Below are 26,085 nucleotides of genomic sequence, written 5' to 3'. Positions count from 1 at the left end.
TATTTAAACCTACAAGCTTATGGGTTAGAGGGTTGGGTCAACCTCTAGCAGGTGAGGTTCAAGAACCATGCAAGCTTCTGCTAGGACTTGTAGTACAGGATGAGAAGCGAAATAGAAAAATGGATGTGAACTGGTACCTGAATTTTATCAGGAGCCTGCTTCTACTCTGCTATTATGAAGCATGAGAGAAGCTTTTTGTTTATATCATAGAAGATGTTTCCGGACTCTAGACTGCAGAATCCTCAACAGTCCATCTGTAGGTAGATTCTACACCTTTACTGTCCTAAAAGCTTACAGGTTAGTAAAGTCTTTCCTACGGGCTCATGTAATTTGTAAATAATCTGTTAGAAAATGTGTCTTACCGCATCAGTTTGTCTGCCACAGCATGATAGTTCGACAATAATTATCATGCTCATAAGTCTTCATCAAATGTCCACAGTTGCACACTCATAAGTTAATGTAGATATACTTACATTACGGCTTTCACACCCAAAAGAGGTTTGTTCGCATATACCTCTAGCTTCCCATAATAGCTTTAGCAAAGATAAGCTACAAGCTGCGTCGGACGCCGATTTACTCTTGCACTATTTGTTACAAGTGACATCAACCATGACCACTACGCTTTCAAACATGGCACTCAAGAACAATATCAGATTTATCAAAAATTAGCTGCAATCGGATCAAAGAACCAGTGATAAGAAGGCTTTCAGCTGTGAAGGAAAACCTGTCCTCGGGTAAGCCGCCCAGAGTTCCCTAATCGGCCGGCATCGCATCATCCGTCTTTGCCCGACAAGCGACCTGGCTCTCGCCAGGCTTCTGCAGCCGCGCATGTGTGATCTGTATACCATGTAAGAGTCCACGTTGAGGCGGATACGTGACAAAGAGGGAGTCCGTCGGGCCCAATGATGTCACAAAGCCAAGAGCCACGATAGAAGCGGACGACTGGGGGTCTCGGTTGCCCCTGCAGCAAGGCGGCCAAGACTGCAAGCGTCCAGAGGTGGTGGGCGCGTCTCGTCGGCGCGAAGACATCGTATCGAAGCGGCCCAACCCGGCCCCAAAGGCTCAGTCTTGTGTTGCGGGGGGTTAAGCCGTGGGGAAAGAGGCACAAACCCCGAAGGTGCTCAGAACAAATCCAAGCCCATGATGCATGGCTAGGGGCTTTCGTCTAGCGCAAGGCACGGAGTACCATTATGTGCCCATGGGCAGAGTCCCCACGTCTCTGGCGGTAATAATAAAAAACAGTGTGCCCCGATGTTTGTTCTCGATGCGCTCGAATCGGAGGAGACCATAAACCCCATTCGGAGTCCGGTAGATGACGCGGTGGACCCGGGGGAATATCTAGACCTGACCCGGATACTCCCTCCCTTCTCCAACTTCCCCTCATTCCCACCCCTCCTCATAAGCATGTTCACCATGTTGAACCATCTCATCTCTCTCTAGTCCCTCCACACTCTACCCCACATCCTCCAGAGGGCGGGGCCAGAAGAAAGTTGTCCGCTCGTGGGCGCGCGAAGCTTCAATATCAACCGGCGCAGCCGATGTAACGGTGTTGGATTCCCACTCTCACATCGCCGACCAATCCCGACCTCGCTTCTGTCTTGGATCCTTGCCACTTCGTACATCAACACGCGAAATATCGACCGAGCCGAAGCTGAAAAATGCCGTGGAGGCTGCGGCGCGAGTCGCTTCCAGAGCCCTCGCCTCGGGCCTGAAGTCACCGACATGCGACGTCCATGATGTTGGATTCCGCCGTCTGGACCAAGGGCCGTCCGTTTGCGCCGAGTGACATTTTTAGAATGCGGGGTGATCAAGCAGGGCCAAGAGGTGAGGTTCACTTGACGACGCGATCTTCCCATTAACCGGTTATCCGCGCGAAATGTGCGTGCTTCTACCTCCTCCTCATCCTCCTCCACCCCTCTTGGCTGCCCGGATCTCGCAAGTCGCAATCGTTGTTACGCGACCATGGCAGCAAATCCCCCCTGTCCGTCAACCTTGGCTGGGATCATCTTAGGACGGAGCAACGAAGCTCAACAGTGCTTATAAAGTTGCCGTCCCTCTCTAGACGGGTGGATGGTTCCTTTCTCTTGCCACCCTTGCGTCTTTGCAACCCCCCCAAATCACAAGCAACCGGGAAGCAAGATGGTGTCACTCAAGTCGGCCCTCTTGGCCGCGACCTACGCCGTTTCGGCTGCTGCCGTCGACATCACCGTCAAGGCGTCTGGTGGCAACGCTACCAGTGGCCACCAGTACGGTTTCCTCCACGAGGTTTGTCTTCTCTTGGTGTCTTTTCACGATCAGCTTGTTTATCTGACACGCCTCTACCCAGGACATCAACAACTCTGGTGACGGCGGCATCTATGCCGAGTTGATCCGCAACCGAGCCTTCCAATTCAGCCCGAGGTTCCCCGTTTCCCTCGACGGCTGGCACCCCGTCAACGGCGCCAAGTTGACCCTCAAGAACCTCAGCGAGCCCCTCTCCGCCGCTCTCCCCGTCTCCGTCAACGTCGCCGGGGGCAATGGCTCCGGGTCCATCGGTATCAAGAACGACGGCTACTGGGGCATGGATGTCAAGGTGCAGAAGTACACCGGCTCCTTCTGGGTCAAGGGCGCCTATGACGGCGTCTTCACCGCGTCTCTGCAGTCCGCTCTGACCGACGACGTGTTCGGGTCCGTTGAGATCCAGTCAAAGGCCTCGGCCGATGAGTGGGTTGAGCACGAGGTCGAGCTCATCCCCGAGAAGGATGCTCCTAACAGCAACAACACTTTCGCTGTCACTTTTGATCCTGCGGTATGGTGCCCAGTCTCCCTGGTCCCGCGCTACAAGTACTAAAAATCCACTCCCAGGGCGCTGCCGACGGTTCGCTCGACTTCAACCTAATCAGCCTGTTCCCTCCCACGTACAAGGGCCGTAAGAACGGTCTGAGAATCGATATTGCCGAGTCCTTGGCCGGTCTGCATCCGGTGAGAAGCTCCCTTCGTTTCCACGCTGATCACTAGTCGTATCTAACAACGGAGCAGAGTCTGCTCCGATTCCCCGGTGGCAACATGCTCGAGGGTCTGGACAACAAGACCTACTGGGACTGGAAGGACACCCTCGGCCCCCTCAAGGACCGCCCCGGCTTCCAGGGTGTTTGGGGTTACCAACAGACTCACGGCCTGGGTCTCGTCGAGTATCTCGAGTGGGCCAAGGACATGGACATGGACGTTGTCATTGGTGTCTGGGCAGGCCTTGCTCTCAACGGCGATGTCACCGCCAAGGAGGACCTCCAGCCCTTCATTGACGACGCCCTTGACCAAATCGAGTTCATCCGCGGCCCTGTCGACTCCAAATGGGGTGCCCGCCGCGCCGAGCTCGGCCACCCGGAGCCCTTCACGCTGGAATACGTCGAGATCGGCAACGAGGACTGGCTCGCCGGCTACCCCGGCGGCTGGACGTCCTACAAGGAGTACCGCTTCCCCATGTTCATGGAGGCCATCAGGGCCAAGTACCCGGACATCACCGTCATCTCCTCTGGGGCGACCACGGACGGCGACGGCTTCGACATCCCGGCGCCCGGCATCGGCGACTACCACCCGTACCGCACGCCCAACGCGCTCGTCGACGAGTTCGACCGCTTCGACAACGACATTGGCCACATTGTCGGTGAGGTCGCCGCTACCCACCCCAACGGCGGCACCGGCTGGGACGGCGACCTGATGCCCTTCCCCTGGTGGATCGGCACCGTCGGCGAGGCCGTCTCCCTCATCGGCTACGAGCGCAACGCCGACCGCATCCCCGGCACCTTCTACGCCCCCGTCCTCCGCAACATGAACCGCTGGCAGTGGGCCGTCACCATTGTCCAGTTTGCCGCCGACCCGGCCCTGACCACCCGCTCCACCAGCTGGTTCGTCTGGGAGCTCTTCGCCGCCCACCCGCTCTCCCACACCCTGCCCACCGTCGGCGACTTCGGCCCCGCGTACTGGGTCGCCGGCAAGAACGAGGCCAAGGGCAGCCTGATCTGGAAGGGCGCCGTCTACAACACCACCGACAGCGCCGACGTCGACATCAACGTCCAGTTCGAGGGCGTCACCGCCGGCACGACCGCCTCGCTGACCGTTCTCGCCAACCCCGGCGGCGACCCCTTTGCGTACAACGACCCCCACACCGGCGTCAACGTCGTTGCCAGCAACACCACCACCGTCACGGCCAACGAGGACGGCATCTTCGCCTTCAGCCTCCCCGAGCTCAGCGTCGCCGTTCTCGACACCAAAGGCTCGACGGGCGGATGCAGGACCGCGCGGTCTCTTAGACGCTTCCAATCTTAGTAAAGGATAACCAAGATAAATGGCATGATGGAAGCCCATGTGTAAGCTTGAAAGGTGACTCTGACTACGAGTAACTTTGTAGAGTTGCACATAGTAATGAATTACAAGATTACCGGTCGTTCCTTGTGACTCCTGATCTTCCTGTCTGCCTGATACACACCTAATTCAATGATGTCTTTCTTCCGAAAAGAGCTCGACATGAAGCTGCTAACACTCCAGTTACATCATCAGTCAGCAATATTTCAGATCAGCAGTTGGCTTTCTGGAAGACCCTTAGTTTGGGCACCTTTGACCTTTGAAAATTTTCTCTTGACGGTATCTCTTCACCTAGAAGCAGCATCTCCAGTAAGAGCTTTCAATCATAGATGCTCATATATCATTTCAAATTATGCTATTGGCTTCAACTTTCCCAAGGCTCTTCTCATTCGCGTCTTTCAGGGTTTGCTTTGCGAGCCACACGCGTTCGAAGGCCAAAATCAGCGGCCGTCAGTCCCCGCAAACTTTAGCTCCTGTCCCGAAACCCCCTTCAGCACGTTGCCGATCCCCGGAACCTCGCCGTTGCCACCCTGCATGATGGCCCCGTAGTTATCGACAATAAGCTGGATGCCGGAATCAAACCCTTTCTCGTCGAATCGGCAGTGTTCCGCGTCGGGCTTGTTATCTGCCGTCTGAAGCTTGTCGATCTCTTCCGTCTTCATCCCCATGTCCTTGGCAATCTTCTCGTAGGCCTTGATCGAAGCCGGGATCGAGTTGCGGAGGTCATCCAGCTCTTTCTGGGAGGACTGGTAGTGTATATGAGTCTTTTTGAGGGCGTCGCGGGACGCCTGCGATACTTCCACCTGAGGCTCCATGGCACCGCAACCCAACAGCACTCCGTTCCCGGCAAAATTGCCGATATGGGCAGGGATGAAGAAGCCGGAGAGCATCAGTGAGCCGCCCGATACTCCGGTGAAGAAGATGTTTGAAGAGTTGAAAGCCATATACCTGGGTAGTATCTGGAAGACGAGGTCGTTGACCGCTTTGGCATGGGCCACGCCGTCAGTACGATTCAGACCCTGTCCACCTCCCCAGTGGAGGTTCCTATCCGGTGATAGGACGGCCACTCCAGCCAGGTTGTTCTTGACGCCCTGGTTGGGCATTTGAAAGAACGACTGGCCGCTATCGCCGTGGAGCAGGACATGGAGTCCGAAGTCTCCCTGGGCGCCGGTTGTCTTGCCGCCACCAGGGACTTTACTGGCAGTAGTAAACTCGCCGGCGGGCCCACTGATGCGAAAACGTATCTTCAGGCCACTGTTTTCTATGTCAGACAGAGCCCCCTTCATAACTTCGAGAGCATGGGGCCGAGAAAAGCCACTCACTTTACTGTTTCCGTCGTATCCAGAATCACAGAGCCATCTTTGGCTGGAGTGATACCCTGTGGCACTCTGTTCGCTGCATCCGCTGGGCTTTCCTCCCTTGAGTTCAGGTGTGTCGGTCCCGGAAGACATTGGACGCTAGTGAGCATCGCAGCGAGCAAAAGGGCCCATGTGGCTTTCAAGTAAACTGCAGACATCATCGCAGAGGTTCCACCTTTGACGTCGTTGTAGATTGGCTGTTGAAGAGAAAGAAAGGTAATGTTACTATCGCGCGATTAACTTATGTCTGAAATGCTTAAAATAGGCCCAGGTCTTTTTTCCTTGTACTCTCCAAGACCTTGGAACCCATGGCGCCACAGTCATTTACAAGTGAAGGGTTGGCTTGAGCTGTATCATAGCTTCCATGGTTGTAGTTTCAGGGCCATCTCGAGTGAGGTGTGGCCAAGAAGGTTTCCTCGCGAAGAGTTTCATCTGAAGTATCAGGGGGCCTCCATATCGGCATTAGCTATGCCGCGATGCTCGACGAATAAGACGATTGTGAATGGCAATGCAAACAAACGGCTGAACAAGGTTCCGAATGGTACTGGTCTAGATGCCATTCGTGACCTTTCATGGTTCTCATCCTCGTCCCACATTATCCGGCGAGAAACATGAAACAGAACGCCATCAACACGCAGCATCCTTGTTGCCACACGGGTTCAGCCAAACGGTGAACTTGGCACATTTCGGAGACGGTGTTTGTTCCACCCGTAATCGTCTATAACTGCCTTTGAGGGAAGGTCTCGACAGAGCGCTCCTGTTTAGCCTAACTCAACGGGTGCTTGCCGACCACACTTAGCTTCAACGACCGGGATACCGATATTTTATCTTTCTTTTGTCGACAAGTTTGGCACACGTAAATTTGGAGAGAAGGGGGATGCTTTCCGGGCGTCTCACAGGCTACTTTCTCGACGCGGATGGCTGTCGAGTTTTCGATGAAGTCGAGCTTCTGGATCGTTTTTGTCTTCTATGTTACTGAGATCGATGGAGTCTCTGACGTAAGTCCTTGTCCTTGACTTGGCTGCTTGGATGGGGGCACCGGCCAGGATCCCTCCGGTCGACAGTCACAACAGCCCAGTGCCGCCCCAATGATCCAGTCCCAGTGGACAGTGGAATCCCCACAGAGCGTCCCGCCTTCGGACGACAGCGCACCGATGCGGAGATCTGTGGTCCTGATCCCGTCAATAAAGAGCGCTGCGCTGCTTGACAACTCTATCCGTCATAAGGGTCTCTGAACACTATTCTCTGAGTCTATTCACCCATCCAATTGAACAGATTGAAGCCACCACAATGTCTATGTCCACGGAAGACTGCCAGAAGACCCGCGAGGGCTTCCCCCGCCCTTTCCCCGACACCCCGTCCAACGTTCTGGACCAGCTCCGTGTGACCGGCAAGGTCATCGTGGTTACCGGTGCGGCAGACGGTATTGGATTCGCAGTCTCCGAGGCCATGGCCGAGGCCGGCGGCAACGTTGCACTATGGTACAATTCGTGAGTTGCCTCAAACTGCCAGAGGTCAGGTTCCTCGGCAATGCCTAGACCATTGGCTAATGCTGCAGCAGAAATGACGCCGCCATTCAGAAAGCACAGGACTTGGCGAGCACGCACAAGATCAAGACGTCGGCTTACAAGGTTGATGGTAAGTCGCAAGCGGATGGGGGCCAGCTATGCCGGGGTGACTGCCGACAGGGGGGCTATGGTGCTGACTGCGCGATCCAGTGTCCGACTCAACACAAGTTCAAGAAACCATCGCCAAGGTCCTGAAAGACTTTGGCAAGATTGACGTTTTCGTCGCAAACGCCGGTAATTCCGCCAAGAAAAAAAGAGTCCCTTGCTACTCACGTGGTCAATGAGCTAAAGAGTGCGTTAGGCATGGCTATCTCGAAGCCCATTCTGGAACAGACCCTGGACGAGTACAGGAAGCAGATGTCCGTCAACGTGGACGGGATCGTCTACTGCTCCAAGTACGCCGGCGAGGTCTTCAAGAGCCAGGGGTTCGGCAACCTCATCATCACGTCGAGCATGAGCGGCCACATCGTCAACGTGCCCGTGGACCAGCCCGTCTACAATGCGACCAAGGCGTACGTCACGCACTTTGGCAAGTCGCTGGCCCGCGAGTGGCGGGAGTTCGCCCGTGTCAACATCGTCTCCCCCGGCTTCTTCGACACGAAGATGGGCGCGGGGCCCCAAGCCCTGCAGGAGGCGTATCGCATGGCGGCCCTCGGCAGGCAGGGTCACACCAAGGAGATCAAGGGCTTGTATCTCTACCTGGCGAGTGACGCCTCCACTTACATGACGGGAAGCGACGTGCTCATCGACGGCGGGTATGTCTTGCCCTAGATGATCAAGGACATGAGTTCGGTCGGGCGGGTTTTTAGACTTGGATAAAGACATTTAGACATGAATGATATCAAATGATTTTCGTCGATTTTTTTCGTTCATCGCATTGGTGTACGACCCCCTTTATTTCGAAGTGACAAAGTACAAAATGTTCGAGCTAGAGAGGACTGTTCAACATAGTTGTCTGCTTCTCTGGAATGTCTTTCGTCAACCATCTACGCAACATTGGCAATGAAAATTACAATTACCGTGCTATGCCTAGAAGTGCTCCAAAATGCATGATAAACAAGACAAAACCTATGCGTCGTGACTGATTGATGGTTATTACTGCTTTGGTGGTACCGGGGGCGTGTGGGATGCGGTGGGGAGTTGTGGCACCTGGCAGTGTCTTGCGATATGGGGCTTTTCCCGCCGCGTTCTGTCAACAACCAGTCACTAGTCAAGGTGCCAGAGTGGTTAATGGGCTGCCCTGCTATCAAACCTTGATTCCAGATTAGGCAGTGGCTTCGGTCGCGCAGGTTCGAATCCTGTCCTTGACGCATCTTCTTTTACTTTTTGTCGTAATACGACAGACAACTGAAGCCTGGTCGATTATTGGGTACCTACCTACCTACGTGTTCACAGAATCCGTGATTATCGCCACCGTAGGTAGGTAGTGGTAGGTGTGGATGGGGAGCGAGTGGGCATTTGGTGCCTGTGGCCGAGAGCGATCTTCCCCGCAGCACAATTCAGTTTGACAGTTACATCTTGACAGAGAGAGTGACTAACTAACTGACTTGCTTCATGACCTTCTGGCGATATTGAGTTTCCGCAGCACGAGCCAGGTCAAAAGCCGGGGACGGAGCCGGATGACAATTACACGGCCAAACCACAGCGGGAAACTCGGAGATGTGGGGCCTTCATGGATCCGAGTCGCTACTTGTCGGCTGCTATCCTCGTACCCGAATGGAATGAACTTATGCCTTCCCAGCGGTCTTTTAGATCACATTTTGGACGACTCATCTGAAGAGCGGCGGGCTCAGGGTCCAGGCTATCTAGTTTTATTGATACCAAAGTACTGAGGTGTCCGATGATTACGTTGAGCTATCTACCTGTCCCATTCCGACCCAAACTCCGAGCTGCCCAAGCGGTATAACCCTAAAAACCCGACTGACATGACCAAGCATCCTTAAGCTCCGACGGTATGGCTGAAAATCTTGGCAGCCAGCTGGGTGAGCAACCTCGCACGGTCCGGCTGAGGAAGCTCCTGTAGAACGTTAGCAGAGCTCACCCGCACCGTCGCAAAACATGAAATAAGAGGCCGACTGGATCTACCCGGTAGATATCTCCAGATTCGCACTAACCTGGAACACGGCGTAGACACTCTTGCCCTTGGCGTCCCGGACGGCGCCGAGCCTGTTCCCGGCGACAGCTCCCGCGAACGCGCCGGGCATGTTGCCGACAATAAACCCCAGCGCACCGCCGCTCAGGCCGCCCATCATGCTCCAGAAGGAACCCGTCGGCCGGTTCGTGCCCTCCTCGGCCATGCCCTCCTCGCGCAGCATCTCCTCGAACACGTCGCCGAACTGCTGGCTGTCCGCCTTCTCGCGCTTCTCCTGGTTCTGGTCCTGCTTGCCCCCCGTGAAGAAGTTCCATGCCCAGGAGTAGGCGTTCTGGGCGTTGCCGGGACCGGCCCCGGCCCCGGCTTGCGGGGGCACCTCCTCGGCGGGGTCGTCGTCGTCGGCAAAGTCGCCGTACGTCGCGCCGGCCGACGCGCCAAAAATGTTTCGCTGGGCGTCATACTCGCGCCGTCTCTGGGTGTCGGAGAGTGTGTAGTATGCGTCGTTGACGAGCTGGAACTTGCGGGTGCGGGTCGCTCGCTCGGGGGAGTCGGCGGGGACCCGGTCGGGGTGCGTCTTCAAAGCTGCTCTACGATGCAACGTTAGCATTCATGTGATTTTGGCGATGGCGTTTGGGGAGCTTACTTCTTGTACGCATCGCGAACTTGTTGGGTTGTGGCCGCCTCTGAGATTCCGAGGATCTTGTCTGTGGTCTGGTGTTAGTCCTCGCCGGAAATAGGGTGGGGGGAGCGCTGGGGGGGGGAAGGGAGGGAAACGTACAGTAGTTGGGAGGGGCGCCGGTGTTCGCCATCTTGAGAATCAGGTAGTATTGAGCGCAAGAGACTTCGTGTTTAGATGGCAAAGTGACAATACAACGACGCAGAGGTGAGGGAGAAAAGAACGCCGCAGGTTGCCTAGTGATCAAGTACTGGATTGCGCTCAAGGTATTCGAATCGCCTCCCGCAAGCACAATCACAAGCACACAGCAACGTCATTGTGGCGCATGAAACTATTGCAGACGTGGCTTGATCGGGGTGCGGGGCCTGATCCCGGTCCCCGACGCTTAGCGATGCTGGTCTGTGCATTGCTTACCTCAGCTTCTATTTTTTGGAACTCCCATTTTAGTCTTCCGGGTCGCTACCACACCAACAACGCTTTCAGCCAGTCCTGATGCATCTCAACCGCGGTTATGGAATGCCTTCTTACTTTCAAACGCTTTCCCTCTTGGAACAGATACGGTGAGCCGACAGAGCCAACTTCGAATACGTCCCGAATACGGTCATGGATGGGGGCTTCCCCTTCCACTGGATCTCAAACGAGGACTATGCACGACTCATTTCAGAGTTGGGGAGCCTGGCAAGGCACATCGCTAGCATATTGTACGTGTAACGTCTGAAGCTAAGTTCGTGCCCAAAGGTTATCCCGACGTGGCTATCCGCGCTCCCGAAGAAGGAGGGGCTCGGGGAAGTCAAATCGCCAAACTTCATGGCGCGGGCAATCGCCCGCTCAACGTCCGTCCCGATTGCGCCTCGATAGAGCCGTGAGGCTGTTTAGCGTGACACACATGAAGCCGCAGTAGAGGAGCAAGGCTCGGTTTCCATTGCCCAAGACAGCCGAACCCTGGATTGGAGACCAAATGCGACTGGTTACTATCGTATGCCACCAAATGGTTGATCGGCCTGGCCCGTCGCTTCGCCTTCACGCTCGACGAACCTTGAGCCATGCCGGCCGAAGCAGGGAACTCGCGTCGCCATTTCGTTTGTCCAGCACAACACTAGACACATGGCCGTGTGAGATATGACACGTGCATTCGAACCTCCGCAGTATCCCCGCCTATCCTTATTCGTGCCTGTATAAGTGTCATATAATCGGGATCAGCGTCTTCCCATTTATCTCTGCCACCCCACAGCAATTGGGGAACCTTCTCTCTAGCTTGCGCTGAAGATGTGGGTATGGGGGTCAAGACATGGGCAACGTGGTTCAGGACTTGCGGTTTAAGCCCTCGCTGCATACTCCGTGAACCGACTTCGTCACCACAGAGGCTTTTATGTCCTAACCGACCGGGGTTGGTCGAGGGAACGGATGGTGATTCTGGCAGGAGACGAGGCACCTCTTGCCTTGATGCCTACTGTGATGTTTAGCACGGGGAGTAGCGTCTGTCTGCTTTAGTTCTACTTGACCTGGACAAGCATGGCATATGCGCATGACACCCAAAGACCGGACACGGGCCAAAGTCTCGTTGCTTTCTGTCTGCATAACACCAACACCGGCCGATAGTACCACACTCCTTGTGCTGCTTTGAATATCAGTATTCGCGCTTCCAGTCGTACTCGACAAATTTCCAGGCATATATAAGGACCAGCCCTACCCACTCCCCCTCGAACCATACTGGATGAACCAGCCTCCGCCGATCCTCACCCGACTCCCTCCTCGCGCGATTGTCGACGAGGCCAGCCTATTGCTATAGGGCAATCGTGGTCGTTCTTCCCAAGTACCTCTGCACATCACCAGCTGCCCAGGACGCCTTCTTCAGCGTGAGTTCACACTTGAAATGCCTTCGAGACCTGTTGCTGATACGTACGCATCAAGAACAGAACCCCGAGAACGAAGGGCCCGTCGTCTTACACAATGACTCCCGCGCTCTCCAACGCCGAGGCTGGCGGCAGCGTCTGCACCACGCCGGCATGTCTCCAGCTTTCTTCCTACATTCTCAGCAGCATTGCGCCCAACTATACCGATATTGATCCGTGCACAGACTTTGACAAACGTACGTCCGACGGTGTTTTCCCTTGTCTCCTCCTCCCCCCCCAATGCCTGCATGACATTTGTTCCTCTCTGCTTCCCCGCGCCCAAGCTCCCGATCCCTGCATGATATTTCTTCTCATGTTTCCTACGCACAATCGAGCAAAAGTCAAAATGGCATTGCGCCTCGCCCGTTGACACACTTTCTTGGCAGTGGCATGCGCGGGTTGGGCCTCGACGCACACGCCGATCGCTGGTCGTGCAAGGGCCTCGTCCCTGGGCGAAGTCAGAAATGCTGTCAACATCGTGCTGAGGGACGTCCTGGAGGGCCCGTATCCCAACGGGCCCAATGCTGGCTTTCTGACGGCATCCCTGTCCCAGGAACAGGTCGCCATCGATAGAGACAACTTCAAGCTTATCGTCGACACGTATAACGCCTGCTTGAACAATACCGCCGTCCAGGCGGCAGGCCTACGCCCTCTAATCAGCCTCATCAACCGCGTTGCAGAGGCATTTCCTGTCGCCGATACAACGGAAGACAGGGAACGCAAGGTTTCCAAGGGCGATGCTTCCAACATTGGCAAGGCCTTGCTGCTTTTCAACCAGCACGGTATCGGGACTTTCGAGCTCATCGATGTCACTTTGGACGATCAGGATCCAGTATGTCACTTGTTGTTGTTGTCTGTGTTTGTCCGTCGTTGCCACTCATCGATGTGTTTCGACGCGGTCTTCTGTCCCTCAGAGCACCACCAGTCTAACCGCATTGTAGAACCAAACGATAATATCCGTCCTGCCCGGTGGCACGCCAGGCCTCAGCGACTCACAAGCTCACAACAATCAGACGGTCGAAGAGTACCAGCGCATCATGGCTGCCGTGCTACAAGAAGTGCACCCCAGCAAGCTCACTGCCAGTTACGCCCAGAAACTCGCCGTCGCCATCAACCAGTTTGAGAGGGATGTAAGCGCCTTAAAGTCCAAGGACGACAGTCGCGCAGACGATAACGTAAGTTCTGCGGCTTGCCGCTCAATGCAACCAAAACACACGATCCCTTGCATGTACCTCGGCTCGAGTCTTCACCCCCAACCAAGTGTCGAGGAATTCTCGGCTGACAATTGCATTTAGTCACCAGGCAGGAAGTTCAAGTTGGAACAAGTCACGAGCGTGGCACCGGAGCTCAACCACGACTTCGTCCTCAAGAACTTGATTTCCGCTGATTATGAGCTCAAAGAACTTTACTTCTCACCTGGTTACTTCGGCAACCTTTCTCAGCTGGTTACCAACACTTCCGTCGAGACAGTCCAAGGTTTCTTCATGTGGAAGATGGTCTTAACCTTTTCCGACTATGTTGAGGCCGAAGCTACAGAGCGGCTTAACAGCTTCAAAGACAAAATTCGAGCTGCAGATCCCAACGTGGTCGGCAAGGCCCCAAGATGGCAACAATGCGTCCAGCATGTCGACGAGGGTGTACCTTGGAGCAGCCTGCCTTCTGGGCTAGGCTGGATTCTCAGCCGTTTCTACCTTGACAAGGGTTACTCGAAGGAGTCTCGTGAGCTCGCCACCAACATGATGGGCAGTATCCAGCAAGCCTTCATATCGCGCCTCGGAGACAAGGACTGGCTCTCTTCCGAGGTCAAGAAGGCCGCCGAGGAGAAGGTCAACGCCATTGTGAAGAAGATCGGCTACCCAGACATGTCGCCCGACACTGCCAACCCCCGCAACCTCGCAGACACCTTCTCCGGTCTGCAGCTTGGCAACGCCTACTTCGACAACGCTGTCGCGCTTGCAGCCTTTGCTGGCAAGAAGACTTTTGCACAACTTGGCAAGCCTAGTGACAAGGCAATATGGCTCCAGACCCCATCAACGACCAACGCGTATTATTTCGCTACGTACAATGACATTATCATCAACGCCGGCATTCAGCAAAAGCCTCTGTACAGCCCCGAGTACCCTGCATACATCAATTACGGTGGGCTCGGCATGGTTCTCGGCCACGAGCTCACGCATGGCTTCGACAACAATGGACACAACTATGCTGCCAACGGTTCCCTCGTCAACTGGTGGGACGAGAAGAGCCTCCAAGCCTTCACGAACCGCACCAGGTGCTTTGCCGACCAGTACCAAAAGTTTACCGTCATGGCGCCCAACGGTACGGTAGTGCCTATCAACGGCAACTTTACGCTTGGGGAGAACATTGCTGACGCAGGCGGTGTGGTGACGTCTTACGCGGCGTGGAAGAAATCGCAGGCGGACAAGAAGTCCAACAATATGGACCTTCCGGGTCTGCAAAAGTTCTCTCACGACCAGTTATTTTTCTTGCATTATGCCCAGACCTGGTGCGAGAAGTCGTCTAAGGAAGCCGACGTCTACCAAATCGTCACCGATGTCCACTCCCTTGGGTTTGCTCGCATCAAGGGCCCGTTGGACAATTCGGAGGACTTCCGCGCCGCATTCAACTGTCCTCAGAAGCAGGCTACCTGTAGCCTCTGGTAGAGCTGTATGGGCAGTTCTGGATGGCACTTTTGCTGGCTGTTGCTCGATAGCTGTATGTATGATCAAGCGTGGGAAGAGTTGGTGTCTGGTACACTCGAGTTTCTTCCTGTTTCTTCCCTGACCGACGCGTTTATAAACGGCAAAATCATCATGCAAACACTTCTACCAATGCTTTGTGCCAGCCGGGTATGAAGAGGTACCCATCGTCAGGTATCCCTCAATACGCATCGTCGCCCAGCTAGAGCAGAGCAACCAGTTGCGGCCTATCACGATGTGGTGCATGTATCTTATCACGCCCTCCGGGACTGGAAGTTGTCTGTTTGAGCTCTCATGTCTGGGTATTGGCGAAAGATCCTAAAGGAACGGCCTCTAGTAGGACCTGACCTCGCAACTTCGGCCGGTGCACTTATGAACCGTTTCCCTCCGTCGGCCAGGTCAGCATTTACCACTATTTGCCTCGGCCACGCTGGTTCGGATTAAACACACAAACTTAACTTTACCGGGTTCGCCCATCTTGCAATCCGAACCCTACCTCACCGTAACCAATCTTGGGATCGGTCGTGCGACGCGAACATCCACCCGGTGCCGGTCGTGTGGAAAGTGGGGCCAGACGGCCGGAGCTTAGGGGGTCCACTGCCGAAGCAACACCGGAGATTATCTCGGCCATTGCTAGTCGCAGCTCCTATACGATGTATTTCAGCGAAGGAAGATCATATCAAATCAAGAGGTGCCGGGAGTTGAAGAATAGTGTTCTCGCTAAAATGAAGTGGTGCGCGGGATTTTGCAACGAAGCCCAAAAAAATGCAAATCTTCCAATCCAATCAGTGAGGCCAACCACAGGTCACCACTACCATCCGCACACTCGGCGTGGGTGATTGAGGGATCTACCATGCCTTGGATGATGCCTGGCCCACCTATGTAATGATCTCGCATCGCTAGCCGCCCACGGCCAACCCGGGCGACGATAACCCACATCGCCGCGCCGCCGCGTCCCAGGACCGCCTAGGAGAGAGCTCAGGACCAAGAGATAAGCGGTTCCTCTATGGAATGGGAAGAAGGTTGGTTACCCTTATATGCGAGTAGGATCTTCCAGAAGACTGCCACCCCCACCCCACCCCAATCTCAATTGAGTTTTTTTGGGCCCGTTGCAACTGTCTTTCAATGGTGGCTCAGACAGGCCACTCCCCTGACGCCATGACGGCACAGCCGTGCTGGAGCTTATGCCGCCATGACGCCGGCGGACACATTCTTTGACGATGAACAGCGGAAGCCCGACTCGAAGCCGGCGGCTTGTGGCGGGCGGGGGACAACATGTGTGAAATGCTGCGAGGTCCTGGCATGAGAAGGATTGGGGGGGGGGTTGTCGGATCATTCAGGGCGGAGTCTGCGGTCTGTCTTGGTTTGCGTCCACTCCCAGGTCTGCCATTTGAGGTTCTCGATTTGGTCTGGTTCGATTCTGTTGTTCCCCCGTCGATGAAGTCCCCTTAGTACGCGATAGAGTTCCGACCAAATCTGGGAATAACATGTAGAGAAGCAAACCCGTCCACCCCCAAACCCAGCCCGCCATCCCATCCAGTCACCCATTGAACAAGGAGGAACCCGTCGCTTCCGAACGCCACACTTTTCTTTCGTAGTCGACCGTCTCGCCCCCCCCGGACGCCATGACAGGAGGGACTCCGTCGCTCGGGGCCCGATCAACCGCGAGATTTTAAGGTGGGCAGGTGGCATAACGAATTTAACTCACTTCATGCTCCGGGAACCACTTGCATCTCCCCCCCCCCCCGAATCAAGCGTTCCGCCCGGGTTGGCGGCGCGGCGGGCGTAAAATCGGGAACCGCTCAACAATGATAGGCTATTAACGACACCTCTGCTGCATCTGTCTCACCTAAGCCACCACCGGGGCGACACGTCGTCCAAGCATCTTCCGATTCACTCGCGGCCTCACCTCCGACTATAATCCACCGAGTTGCCCTTTGCTACGAGAAACCAGACCTTGAAACCAATGCCTCCTTTCTGATACACACGCGCGCGCACGTACGCACTTATACACACGCACGATGTCTGCCATCACTGCTCCCGCCTCATCGGCATCGACAACGCAGGACCGCACGCGGGAGGCGCCGATGAGCTGCCACCCCTTCATGGCCCTCCCTCTCGAACTCCGCCTCCTGATCTGGGAGGCCTTCGGCTCCGAACCCCGTGTTCTTGAGTACAGAGAAGACACCTGCCTCATCGAGCCCGCCCGTGAATACCGGCATCCGCGCCCCGTCGGCCTCGGCGTCTGCGCCGAGGCGCGGACGGCCATCGGTGCCCTTCTCCGCCCCTTCCCGCACCCGCACGACATTCGAAAGGGGTCTCGCCCCTCGCCGCCCGCGCTGGAGTGCGTCCCGGCCTCGGACGTCGTCTATCTCCCGCCGCCCGTGTACCGCAGCCGCATCGGGGCGTGGGATTCACCTTGGACGACGAAGCCCGGCATCCGAAACGTCGGTGTCCACTGGTCCGTCCTCCCCGACGAGCGACGCATCGTCGAGGCTCTCAAGGGATGCTCGCTCTGCTTCACCGACATGACGAAGCTGGTGGTCTTCATCGAGTTCAAGCCGCTGCCTCAACCCGAGCAAGAGGCCGGCAACGGTGGTAGCGTGAGACTCTTGAGCCATGCTGAGGACGAGTTCCGGCTGCCTCCGTTGTTTTCTGAGGCGCAAGGGCTGATGGATGACTTTTGGACTTGGGGGGAGCTGAGACTTGCCATCGAGAAGGTGAGGAGGCGGTTGAAGGGGATGCCCCAGGTTGAAGGGATGTTGTATTACCGGGAAGTGGAGGGTCTGTCAGGTTGCTGAGCCGGAGAAGGAAGCTAGTTGATTTGCCTTGAGTGGCTCCGATTAGACAGCCTTCTATTCATGCGGGATTAGAAAGGGTTGAAGATATGGAAGTACAAGGCGGCATGGGATGGAGAACCATGATGAACTCTTGAACTTCTTAATGGAAAAATCGGGCGAACAGATACCATAGTCAGATCAGCACGGGATTTTCATGATTCTTTTTTTGTTAGAACAGCATGTGAATGCGCAAAAAGGAGGGAGTTCGTGACACGCCGAGCTCGGCTCCGCAGACTTCCCGCTCCCGGTGATCCACTTCCCCGGATGCCGGTTCCACATCCGAAACTCGAGGGGACGGTGAGTGCATGGCAAATGGCATGGTGAATACAACTCTGAATAGGTTAGTTGCTAGTTTCAACTTGCTCAAACGAAAGCATTTGATAAACACAGAACATCTTCCACTCGCTTCCCTGACCTCTTCCGATGTTCCCCTTCCCCCCCCCCGGGCGACCATTTGTTGCTCGAACGCATCGCGAGAACAAGCGACGTGTCAGAATCTAATACCGCTCTGATTGATTCCATGTTTCTCTTCCATTCACTCCTTCTGATATTCTCCCCGAGACGGAAACTTGATCGGTCACTTGTGCCCAGAATGGCAATGCCCAAAAGTGACATCCCCTCTCGCCACGATTCGCATTGCTGCCTTCGTCATAGCAAGGCTTGCCATCCCGCTTCCTGAGAGCGAAATCTCCGTGACACGGGGCAATCTATCTCAGATTCCCTCCTTCGACACAGGGCCGGGCCCGTATGCCGTTACCCCATGTGCCTATCGTTGGAACGGATCGGATCACCGAATATTACTTGATGACATCGTCAGTCTTGCCAGGCAAGAATGGTTCGGATAGATGCAAGCAGAGACGAACTTCTCTCATTGCTTCCAGAACATCAGGTTCGACACCTTTAACGCTATGTAGACATGTAACCGCGCTCGAGTTGAACTGCTCTCTCTCTCACCCCTGACGGATTGCCTACGAGACCTGCAAGCGCACCTCTTACGATGGAGACAGAAGTCGGGCCCTTCTCACGCTTTATATCTAGTACCCCGAGCATGAATACAGCTGGCTTGGTTCTTTCATGAACTTCGAGATCATAATCGGATTCGTCAGGGAGGCCTATGTTCCACGACATCTACGTATCTTCCATTCACATCGGCATGTTTCCCAGAGGAGAGAGATACCTTTCCGTACAAGCTGTACTTTGAAATTGGTATCTTCGCAACACTTTACGTATCAAACGCCCTGACTTGTACACGTATACAACAAACAACTGCTTTCAGTCATGGATTTGTCTGGTAGCTCGAAGTCAACCCCTGGCTGGGATACCCAGAGCTGGCCGGAATTCGAATCCCCTTAAAGACGAACTCAAGCAGGATTTGCGCTCTGAGAATGGGTTTCGTCAATGTCACTAGCTCGGCCTCCGAAGTCGAGCTTCTAGAGCCGAACGGCTTGCTTTAGGCGAGGGTCTTCATGGGATACCGCTAGCGCATCGTTGAGATATCATTCCTCGGGACATGAGGCTGACCGTCGAGTTACGCTATCCTGTTTCCAGAGCTATACCTTTCACGCCTCAGATTGCCTGGATAACAGAGCGTTCAAGTCCAGTGATTCAGGCACTATCTCCTGACAGATGTCGTTAGTCGAGCACCGACAACGGCCACTCTTTGGTATATGGTCCTCTCGTTTCCTGGTCTTGGCCCCTTTTCTTCCATTCAAACGTTTCTCTGATTGTGCCACCAGGGGGATTTGGTTTGTTGTGTCGCCATCATCCGGTTTCATGGTGGGTCACAGTTTAGATTGCAAGAGACGGGAGCCAGACGAGGCCTCCAGTCTCCGATCAAGTCTCGAGAAAAAGAATCATCAACGATGATGTGAACACTTGTATGGGTGGCATCTCTGTAATAAACTGTCCCGGTTGCATATTAACTCTCGTTCGACCTAAGAAGACCCCAAGCCCACGTTAACAGACCAACCCACAGCACAACGGTCGACTCTTCTCAGATAGACAGCTAAACAAAACCAGCCCAGTTGAATCGGCCAATTTCGACAACGCCGACAGGCTGTCTTGGGCAGTCTTATCCATCGCTTTCTGCCGGTCTTTTACATGATATCTTGCCAGTATCAGGCAAAGTCACAGGTCTCCGATAGTTCAACGTCCTTGGCTCAGATAAACCTGCGCCTTCTGCCCCCGAGCGATGGGGAACCTCCGAATCTGACATTGGTCTGAGATGTGACATGTGAGTGTGTATATCCAAGCGCCACCAGCACCCCAACAGAATGGACCGACCGCCTCGAGCAACCCCGTTGATGTGAACCACCAGCTTCACAACAGCATAGCGTCACCAACTGGGGCAGCAGAGGCCCCGAACCAGGCCAAGGCAACTCGAAGAACATACGCCCTCCCAAGACATTGAGGATCATGTCACATCCCAACCGCGAATCAGACCGGGATGAAGATCGTGTGGCGGCCAGGAATCAATGCCCAGACACAGCACAGTAGATCACTTCCTTCTCCCCCCGGAGAACCAACCCCCCCGAAGGCACTTCCACAACGTGGCCAACGTCTCCAGGACGACCAAGACAACACCAGACGTGGGTTCTCCGCCTACCTACCTACCTAGAGAACTCCCACCGTCAGGCCACAGGTCTACTTCTCTCACCTTCATCCCTTCCTTCCTACATCAAACCCAATATATCAATCCCCCTCCTTCATCTCCACAAAGCATCTCCCTGTCATCCATCCACAACCCATGCAAGATTACCATGTCTCTCTCTCTCCACCAACCACGCGAGCGCCGTTGAAAATCTGATAGGAGGACGGCAAGACACTATTTTCTTATGTCTCGGACCCCGAAGATCGACTCACATGAAGAGGAGCGAAACAAAAATATGCCGTGCGGTTACGTCGCGTGGGAAATGCAGGCAACTCCTCCCGTCTTTCTCGAGGCTTCTCGAGCGTCGTCCCGACATCGAATGCCAGGTGCTTTTGCGTGACCCTACCTCACAAGAGACATGGACAAGGAGAGGGTTCTTCCAGGGTCTGCTCTTCATCTGTGTTGCCACTACCTGATCTCTGACTCCCTCTCAGGACTATCGAGATCCCCCTTATTTTGCAGGCTTGATATCCTTGTATTGTGGAATGGCCTGATACTTGCCGCAATTCTGACGCCAGATATCTCGACCAATCTAGTCCGGATTAGCGCCTGGGAGTACGGCCGTCGTCACAATAGTACGTCCGCGAATCGTCGGGAAGCCAGCCACATCGATCTAACCACACGCCTGTCAACCTTGGGTTATCGCCGCCAATACCGCCCCTACGACGACGAGTCGACGACTAACCACGGTTCCGGAAGCAGAAAGCAGCATCCGGCCGCATCGGCGCAGCGTACCTGCGCCGACGGGGAGACAACATGTGCATCCAGCTCAACCAAATTCGGTCGCGTCGCGTTGCATTTCCGGGAGCTGCACGGCCAGCTTCCGGTATCAGTCCCACACCAACATCTCCCCCAATCCAACCGGACAACGTCCCTGTCTGCGATCCCACGTTGGAAGGGGGCGCCATCTTGGACAACAACAGCATCCTGCACCCCCTTGCATCGTCGGATCTGCGTCTCGAACGAGACCGGCGTCGACACCGACATCATCATCAAACCAAGAGGCGACTTTTCTTCCTCAACCCTTGGGCCAGTCCTCGAGTATGTTCGGAATGGCTAAGCATTCGTGTCCTGCTGTAGTAACAAGCTTATTTAGCAGAAACACGTTGGTGTCTCGATCTCTCTCTCCCTAGGGGCTTGGCTAAGCAGGTGACCTAGCGAACGGGGTGCCCATGGCGAAGCAAGTAGCTTTCCAGAGCCGAGTCAGCTTGCTTGAGATCGCAGGATGATTCAAATGACCGAACGAAGGGGGCCGCCACCCGTACGTCAGGGGCAATCACGGACGTCAGGGAAAGATACATCGTACAATATGCCGAGTACGACGACGTTCGGTTGCGATTGGTGGTGGGGAAAAGGGAGCGTAGCTCGCTGCAAAGGAGCGGATAGCCTACGGCCGATGTGATTGTCCTACGATGCAGCACGGATGGCTGCATCTGCAATTAGACGTGGCCCTAAGCCTTCTATGGCCATAACGGCGCAGATGAGGAGTAGGACAAGTATACGCTTGGAAACTGAGCTTACACTGCGCTCTGTACACATCTGTATACATAATGCCACTGCACGACGCGATTAGATGTTACTACCGCCCGCAAGGGCCCGAGAAAGTTTGGACGACGGATCCGCGGCAGTGCGTAACAAAACCGAAGACTAGACGGAGCTTAGAACTTGTCTAATATGCCCGTTTGAAATATACTTCTCTACCCGAGTGACATATCAAGCGCGCGGAGAAGAGACCACAAGTCAGGATACCGTCGGCGTCAAATGGGAGCCTCGGACACTCGATCCACCTGTGCATGCATGGTTGGCAGGGAATTATTGACGCAAAACGTCGATGAAGGGATATAAGGAACGGCGACGGGCAGAACACGGCGAGCAGTAACTTGTCAAGCAGCCAGCCGCCTTCGCGAATGTGATGTCCCTTACCGCATAGTCAAATCACAGCCCGACAGACTGGCGAATTGTTCTTCAGCCAAATCGTCTAGATATCGAATCATTTTCCCGATCACCATGCTGTGCTATGAAAACCTTTTGACACGGACGTGGCTTGCTCTGGACTCTGCGTGGGGGGGGGGGGGGGGGGGGGGGGGGGGTAATATTGCTTTTTCTCCTTCGCTGGTTGCCTCGTGCAACCCCTCCAGTATGCAAGTCTCGAATCAAGTCTGCCAAAGCTGCGAGTCTAGAAATACGGCAGATGTACAAGGATAGGCTCGTGGCAATTTCGATACGAGCCCGCAGCAACCAAGTGACTCTCACATCGCTTACTATGTATCCATCCGCAGCTCAGCTGCGAGAGGAAAACCCGACCGTCAACCAGCGGTTGGTGCGACTCGGCCGTGCCAGGCTTAGTATATGTCCCTCGAGTTACGTGTAATGGGAGCCAACAAAGTCTCTGAGAAGCGACCTCATAGCGCGGAGCATCGTGCTCAGGTCTCGTTGATTTCGAACAAACGCAAGAAGATACCGGTCAACTGGAGACACACCTGGTTGGTTGCCTTGATGGTACTCTTGTGAGGTGAGCATGTGAAAAGGTTGCAAGAGGCTCAAACGACAGCACTGTGTTCCAGCGATCAGAAAGAAATCCCAAGCCGATCCATCCGACGTCTCTGGAGGAAGCGGAAGGAGGTCTCGGGGGTAGGGTGTACCTTTGAATGGAAAAGCAACAAATTGAGACTGTGGCGCAACCTCGCCTGAAGACGCCGACTTGGCTAGCGTTCGTCCACTGGGAAGAGGCCTACCCTAAAAAGAAAAGAAATGTCAGCCGCGGCCAACCACCGCCACCTGGCGTCATTCCTCCACCGAAAAGAGGCTCGATTCGACGAGCTATCCATATCAAGGCTTTCCCACCTGAGCGGGCCTCATTGTATGCGTCCGGATGCGCAGGCGTAGCATCCGGGGCTCATGTCTCAGTCGTCGACTATGATGTTTCCGGCTTTGGGCGGGGGTTTGCCCTTCGACCGCATTGGCAACCCGAAAACGGCACAGTTCTTGACGGCAGTTCGGCTGAAACTTGTCCGCCTGAGTAGACGTCAGCGTTGGGACTGAGGTTTGATTTGGGTGGGAAATCTGCCCATCCTGTGATAGACGGTGTCACTGATGTCCGTGACGATGGTAGAGACTTCCGGCATTCATCAAATCGAGATTTAGCATCGGCCTTGGTGGAGGGACATAAACTGACATATCGACGACGGACGGCTCCGTTCGGCCCCGTGAGAGTGTTGCGTGGGCGATAAGTCGTGTTACCGTGACGTATCGTCGTTGCGATGAGCCAGAAAACAACTGAGCGGCGAGCGAAGGCTCTGAAGCTGGAAGAGCCACGCTTGATGCGAACTCATGCACTATGGACATGCTGCGAATCCCAGTCAGCCTAAGGGTATGTAACAACAACTCTTACAAGCGGCCTTATGCTTTTACGTTGCAAGAAACAATGACATCGATTCTCGTTCCTGTCATTTCTAGACGCTTGTCGTCAGCGGTCCCCTTGCGGCAAAAACGCTGGACGAGCTGGCTGGTTCCTTGCGAGTCGAGCTCCCTCGACGCGCTGTGGAGAATTAGTTGGCCTCCTCGGTCGAAATGAGGCTTACCACAAGTCGCCCTGCAAGCGGGGCGGCAGCTTGCATAGCTCACTTGGGGCGGGCGGTAGACCGTAGGAAGCAGGCTATCGCAAGAGCCGCCTGGCCGTCCGAGATCCGGCCGGCGACGGACCCAGAAGCTAGGAGCTTTTGCAAGCAAGGACCATGAGCTAGAGGAATAGCAGCTCGACACCGGCAGTGTCCTGGATTTATTTTCATTAGTCCAGGCCTGCGGATCGGGACATTTTGTATTAACAACTAGCAATATCATTATCTCGTTATGATGTCCAGGCCATTGGTGGCAGGACTGCTGGCTGGGAGTTGGTATCTCAGTGATTGTGTGTCCGATGGTGAAGCTTTATTGCAATGTCCTGGTCAGGTATTACGGAGACGAAGGCAGATTGTTATGGATGCATTTGATAAGGGTCCAGTCCTTCAGGCCCAGTCGGAGAAATGGGTGACCAGCAGGAGGTGAGGAAATTACGTCTTTTGACCGTTGGCAAGAATGGTTCCGGAAGCAGGGGAGTGTATCCGTACTGGTGGGTTCTTTTGGTGGTGGTTGGCCGTTGGTAGTGAGTGGATACGACGTCGAGGAGAGTATTGGTTGCGCGGAGAGAAAGCTTCGCCAGCCGGCGTGTCGTTGCCGTGGAAGTCGGAGTCTTTAGCTTTTCTACTTGGTTAATCGCACCCTGCGACCGTGGTGGGTGCGGTGGACTTGTGGAAAATCTCATCTGATGTTGACGAGTTTTGTGTGTTCCCATTAGCGGTAATGATCCCACTGGTATTGCTCACGAATGGAAGGAGGGATGGGAACGGTAGCGTCGTCCCGGCATTGCGCCGCTGGCCCCCAGGAGGACTAATTCTCGATACTCGGTATCCGTTCACGCCGTATCCATACTCGATGTTGCCCTTGTGCGGGCCGTTGGATGTCGTGCAAATGACAGTGCCTGCCATTACGCTCTGACCATGAGACGAGGCGAGCTGCGAGTCGTGTCAGGCGACACCGACACAAAGTCAGTCGTTCGGCCGGATTGGGAAAACCGCGAGGGTTGAGGACGACAAAGTATGCAAGCGAGAAAGGAGTTCGGGGTGGTGCTGGTGGTGCTGTCAATAATTGGCGCCGTTAAGTCAAAGCTCCTGTCGGAGTGATGGCCAGGGTCATGAGGACGATCAGCAAGTTGCCATGTCGATTGTCGAATTAGGCGCCCTGGCACATTTCGCGACTGGTTCAAGGAGCCCAAAAGCGTGCCCGACTCCGGAGAGGGGCCAAGTCGGATATTGTCGTCAAGGTAGCCGACCGAGATGTCGTGCATGGTGTTGCCCATTTTGACATGACATGACATGGTATGGCATGACATGACAGGCACTATCCATGATTGCGCGCGGAAAGGGTTTTTTTTATTTTACAAAACACAGGTACGCATCGACTGTCAACCGGTTCCTCGGGCCAAATAACCATGTTGTACGGGAAAGAATGAAAGTTCAACTCTGGTTGGGGCACAGTACTGTACAAGCAAGTTGTGCTATTTTGATTTTGCGCGTTCTGGGTTTCGACAGTCGAAATGTCCCGAATGATGGACCCTTGACCATTATGAGTAATGAACCGCCAAGGCCGTTTGCAAAGAGAAAGTTTAACGCCTGGGGCCCGACGAGGGTTTGACAGATGGGCAGGAGCGACGGGTGGATGACATCCCATGGACGGCCCACTGACAGAATTGACAGGCAAACACGGTTGACAGGGTAGGTAGGGTCTGCTGCGTTAGACGCGAAGGGAAGAAAAGACTTGTCGGCAAGACAGGCATCTGTAACGAGCGTGACGACGGGGGCGTGATTGGTTGGAACAGTTGGAGTGAGCCACTCGAGACTCCGATAGACAGAGACGACTGAGGGGCCCAAAGGGGCTCGAGAGCGGACTCGACGAGATTTCCAGAACTACAATTTACTGGTTGTCAGAATCATACCTCGGCTGTCGATGTGCGGTCCTCAATCGGTGGCTGGTTTCCGGGGCAGAGGAGACCAAGCAAGGTGTAGGAGGGCAATTAAGGGGACCGGGCGTGGGAGCAAGAATCGGTCATACTACCTAGGATGTACAATATCATGCGGTTACCGTAATGGAAGAAGAAACGAAACGAAACAATCGTGACCAAAGTGGCTGCCTCATGCAGCAAAACAGGCATTAGGGGCGCTGCGGAAAAAGAGCCGGCAGGTCGGTCGGGGTGAAAAATGATAGGAAAATGGCGGAAAATGACGAGTTACTAGTATTCGGGTAAGGTGATGGTGGGTGTATGGAGTCCAGCTCGCTGCTGCTCCAGGCGAGGAAGAAACCACCACCACCACCCCCTGCCGCGCTCATTGGTGTTTGTGTTTCTTGCTTCCACCTCTGGAGTCTCTGGAGTTGTT

The 26,085-nt window shown here is 54.8% G+C and overlaps 7 protein-coding genes across 7 annotated transcripts; 4 read left to right on the top strand and 3 right to left on the bottom strand.

Annotated features, from left to right (window-relative positions):
* Nucleotides 1-1,410: 1,410 nt before the first annotated feature.
* CDEST_09625 (Putative alpha-L-arabinofuranosidase, glycosyl hydrolase, all-beta, glycoside hydrolase superfamily) lies at nucleotides 1,411-4,421 on the top strand. Its single transcript, XM_062925784.1, has 4 exons — nucleotides 1,411-2,265; nucleotides 2,327-2,788; nucleotides 2,845-2,961; nucleotides 3,019-4,421. Exons 1-4 carry the CDS (start codon nucleotides 2,071-2,073, stop codon nucleotides 4,303-4,305), a joined length of 2,061 nt encoding a protein of 686 aa, XP_062781835.1. The 5' UTR covers nucleotides 1,411-2,070; the 3' UTR covers nucleotides 4,306-4,421.
* A 266-nt stretch (nucleotides 4,422-4,687) lies between these two features.
* On the bottom strand, nucleotides 4,688-6,656 carry CDEST_09624 (uncharacterized protein). Its single transcript, XM_062925783.1, has 2 exons — nucleotides 5,664-6,656; nucleotides 4,688-5,595 (listed from the first exon to the last, which is right to left on the bottom strand). The coding sequence occupies exons 1-2, from the start codon at nucleotides 5,858-5,860 to the stop codon at nucleotides 4,782-4,784; spliced, it is 1,011 nt and encodes a 336-aa protein (XP_062781834.1). The 5' UTR covers nucleotides 5,861-6,656; the 3' UTR covers nucleotides 4,688-4,781.
* A 260-nt stretch (nucleotides 6,657-6,916) lies between these two features.
* CDEST_09623 (Putative short-chain dehydrogenase/reductase SDR, NAD(P)-binding domain superfamily) lies at nucleotides 6,917-8,126 on the top strand. The gene is made up of 4 exons (XM_062925782.1): nucleotides 6,917-7,189; nucleotides 7,261-7,337; nucleotides 7,418-7,501; nucleotides 7,569-8,126. The coding sequence occupies exons 1-4, from the start codon at nucleotides 6,990-6,992 to the stop codon at nucleotides 8,036-8,038; spliced, it is 831 nt and encodes a 276-aa protein (XP_062781833.1). The 5' UTR covers nucleotides 6,917-6,989; the 3' UTR covers nucleotides 8,039-8,126.
* A 938-nt stretch (nucleotides 8,127-9,064) lies between these two features.
* Nucleotides 9,065-10,290, bottom strand: CDEST_09622 (Putative DnaJ domain, Chaperone J-domain superfamily). Its single transcript, XM_062925781.1, has 4 exons — nucleotides 10,138-10,290; nucleotides 10,003-10,063; nucleotides 9,382-9,946; nucleotides 9,065-9,284 (listed from the first exon to the last, which is right to left on the bottom strand). The coding sequence occupies exons 1-4, from the start codon at nucleotides 10,166-10,168 to the stop codon at nucleotides 9,207-9,209; spliced, it is 735 nt and encodes a 244-aa protein (XP_062781832.1). The 5' UTR covers nucleotides 10,169-10,290; the 3' UTR covers nucleotides 9,065-9,206.
* A 1,677-nt stretch (nucleotides 10,291-11,967) lies between these two features.
* On the top strand, nucleotides 11,968-15,603 carry CDEST_09621 (Putative peptidase M13, metallopeptidase, catalytic domain superfamily, peptidase M13, domain 2). Its single transcript, XM_062925780.1, has 4 exons — nucleotides 11,968-12,124; nucleotides 12,314-12,759; nucleotides 12,869-13,102; nucleotides 13,223-15,603. The coding sequence occupies exons 1-4, from the start codon at nucleotides 11,986-11,988 to the stop codon at nucleotides 14,588-14,590; spliced, it is 2,187 nt and encodes a 728-aa protein (XP_062781831.1). The 5' UTR covers nucleotides 11,968-11,985; the 3' UTR covers nucleotides 14,591-15,603.
* Nucleotides 15,604-16,315: 712 nt separating this feature from the next.
* Nucleotides 16,316-17,624, top strand: CDEST_09620 (Putative 2EXR domain-containing protein). The gene has a single exon (XM_062925779.1). The coding sequence runs from the start codon at nucleotides 16,648-16,650 to the stop codon at nucleotides 17,425-17,427; it is 780 nt and encodes a 259-aa protein (XP_062781830.1). The 5' UTR covers nucleotides 16,316-16,647; the 3' UTR covers nucleotides 17,428-17,624.
* A 4,605-nt stretch (nucleotides 17,625-22,229) lies between these two features.
* Nucleotides 22,230-24,366, bottom strand: CDEST_09619 (uncharacterized protein). Its single transcript, XM_062925778.1, has 2 exons — nucleotides 23,528-24,366; nucleotides 22,230-23,432 (listed from the first exon to the last, which is right to left on the bottom strand). Exons 1-2 carry the CDS (start codon nucleotides 23,954-23,956, stop codon nucleotides 23,031-23,033), a joined length of 831 nt encoding a protein of 276 aa, XP_062781829.1. The 5' UTR covers nucleotides 23,957-24,366; the 3' UTR covers nucleotides 22,230-23,030.
* Between the last annotated feature and the right edge of the window lie 1,719 nt (nucleotides 24,367-26,085).

Source organism: Colletotrichum destructivum, chromosome 6 (assembly GCF_034447905.1).
Source record: "Colletotrichum destructivum chromosome 6, complete sequence".
Taxonomy (NCBI): domain Eukaryota; kingdom Fungi; phylum Ascomycota; class Sordariomycetes; order Glomerellales; family Glomerellaceae; genus Colletotrichum; species Colletotrichum destructivum.
Note: the sequence above shows the minus strand (reverse complement) of the source record. Positions and strands in the feature narration are given on the sequence as shown.

Bases quoted from the DNA above. Each gene is read 5' to 3' on its own strand.
- CDEST_09625 (XM_062925784.1), top strand. From the start codon at position 2,071: ATGGTTCCTTTCTCTTGCCACCCTTGCGTCTTTGCAACCCCCCCAAAT. The intron at 2,266-2,326 runs GTTTGTCTTCTC...GCCTCTACCCAG, and splicing joins AGTACGGTTTCCTCCACGAG to GACATCAACAACTCTGGTGA. The intron at 2,962-3,018 runs GTGAGAAGCTCC...ACAACGGAGCAG, and splicing joins CCTTGGCCGGTCTGCATCCG to AGTCTGCTCCGATTCCCCGG.
- CDEST_09624 (XM_062925783.1), bottom strand. From the start codon at position 5,860: ATGATGTCTGCAGTTTACTTGAAAGCCACATGGGCCCTTTTGCTCGCT. The intron at 5,596-5,663 runs GTGAGTGGCTTT...CATAGAAAACAG, and splicing joins GATACGACGGAAACAGTAAA to TGGCCTGAAGATACGTTTTC.
- CDEST_09623 (XM_062925782.1), top strand. From the start codon at position 6,990: ATGTCTATGTCCACGGAAGACTGCCAGAAGACCCGCGAGGGCTTCCCC. The intron at 7,190-7,260 runs GTGAGTTGCCTC...ATGCTGCAGCAG, and splicing joins GTTGCACTATGGTACAATTC to AAATGACGCCGCCATTCAGA. The intron at 7,502-7,568 runs GTAATTCCGCCA...AGAGTGCGTTAG, and splicing joins CGTTTTCGTCGCAAACGCCG to GCATGGCTATCTCGAAGCCC.
- CDEST_09622 (XM_062925781.1), bottom strand. From the start codon at position 10,168: ATGGCGAACACCGGCGCCCCTCCCAACTACT. The intron at 9,947-10,002 runs GTAAGCTCCCCA...GTTGCATCGTAG, and splicing joins GTTCGCGATGCGTACAAGAA to AGCAGCTTTGAAGACGCACC. The intron at 9,285-9,381 runs GTTAGTGCGAAT...AACGTTCTACAG, and splicing joins GTGTCTACGCCGTGTTCCAG to GAGCTTCCTCAGCCGGACCG.
- CDEST_09621 (XM_062925780.1), top strand. From the start codon at position 11,986: ATGACTCCCGCGCTCTCCAACGCCGAGGCTGGCGGCAGCGTCTGCACC. The intron at 12,760-12,868 runs GTATGTCACTTG...ACCGCATTGTAG, and splicing joins CTTTGGACGATCAGGATCCA to AACCAAACGATAATATCCGT. The intron at 13,103-13,222 runs GTAAGTTCTGCG...AATTGCATTTAG, and splicing joins ACAGTCGCGCAGACGATAAC to TCACCAGGCAGGAAGTTCAA.
- CDEST_09620 (XM_062925779.1), top strand. From the start codon at position 16,648: ATGTCTGCCATCACTGCTCCCGCCTCATCGGCATCGACAACGCAGGAC.
- CDEST_09619 (XM_062925778.1), bottom strand. From the start codon at position 23,956: ATGATATTGCTAGTTGTTAATACAAAATGTCCCGATCCGCAGGCCTGG. The intron at 23,433-23,527 runs GTAAAAGCATAA...GTTCGCATCAAG, and splicing joins ATGTCATTGTTTCTTGCAAC to CGTGGCTCTTCCAGCTTCAG.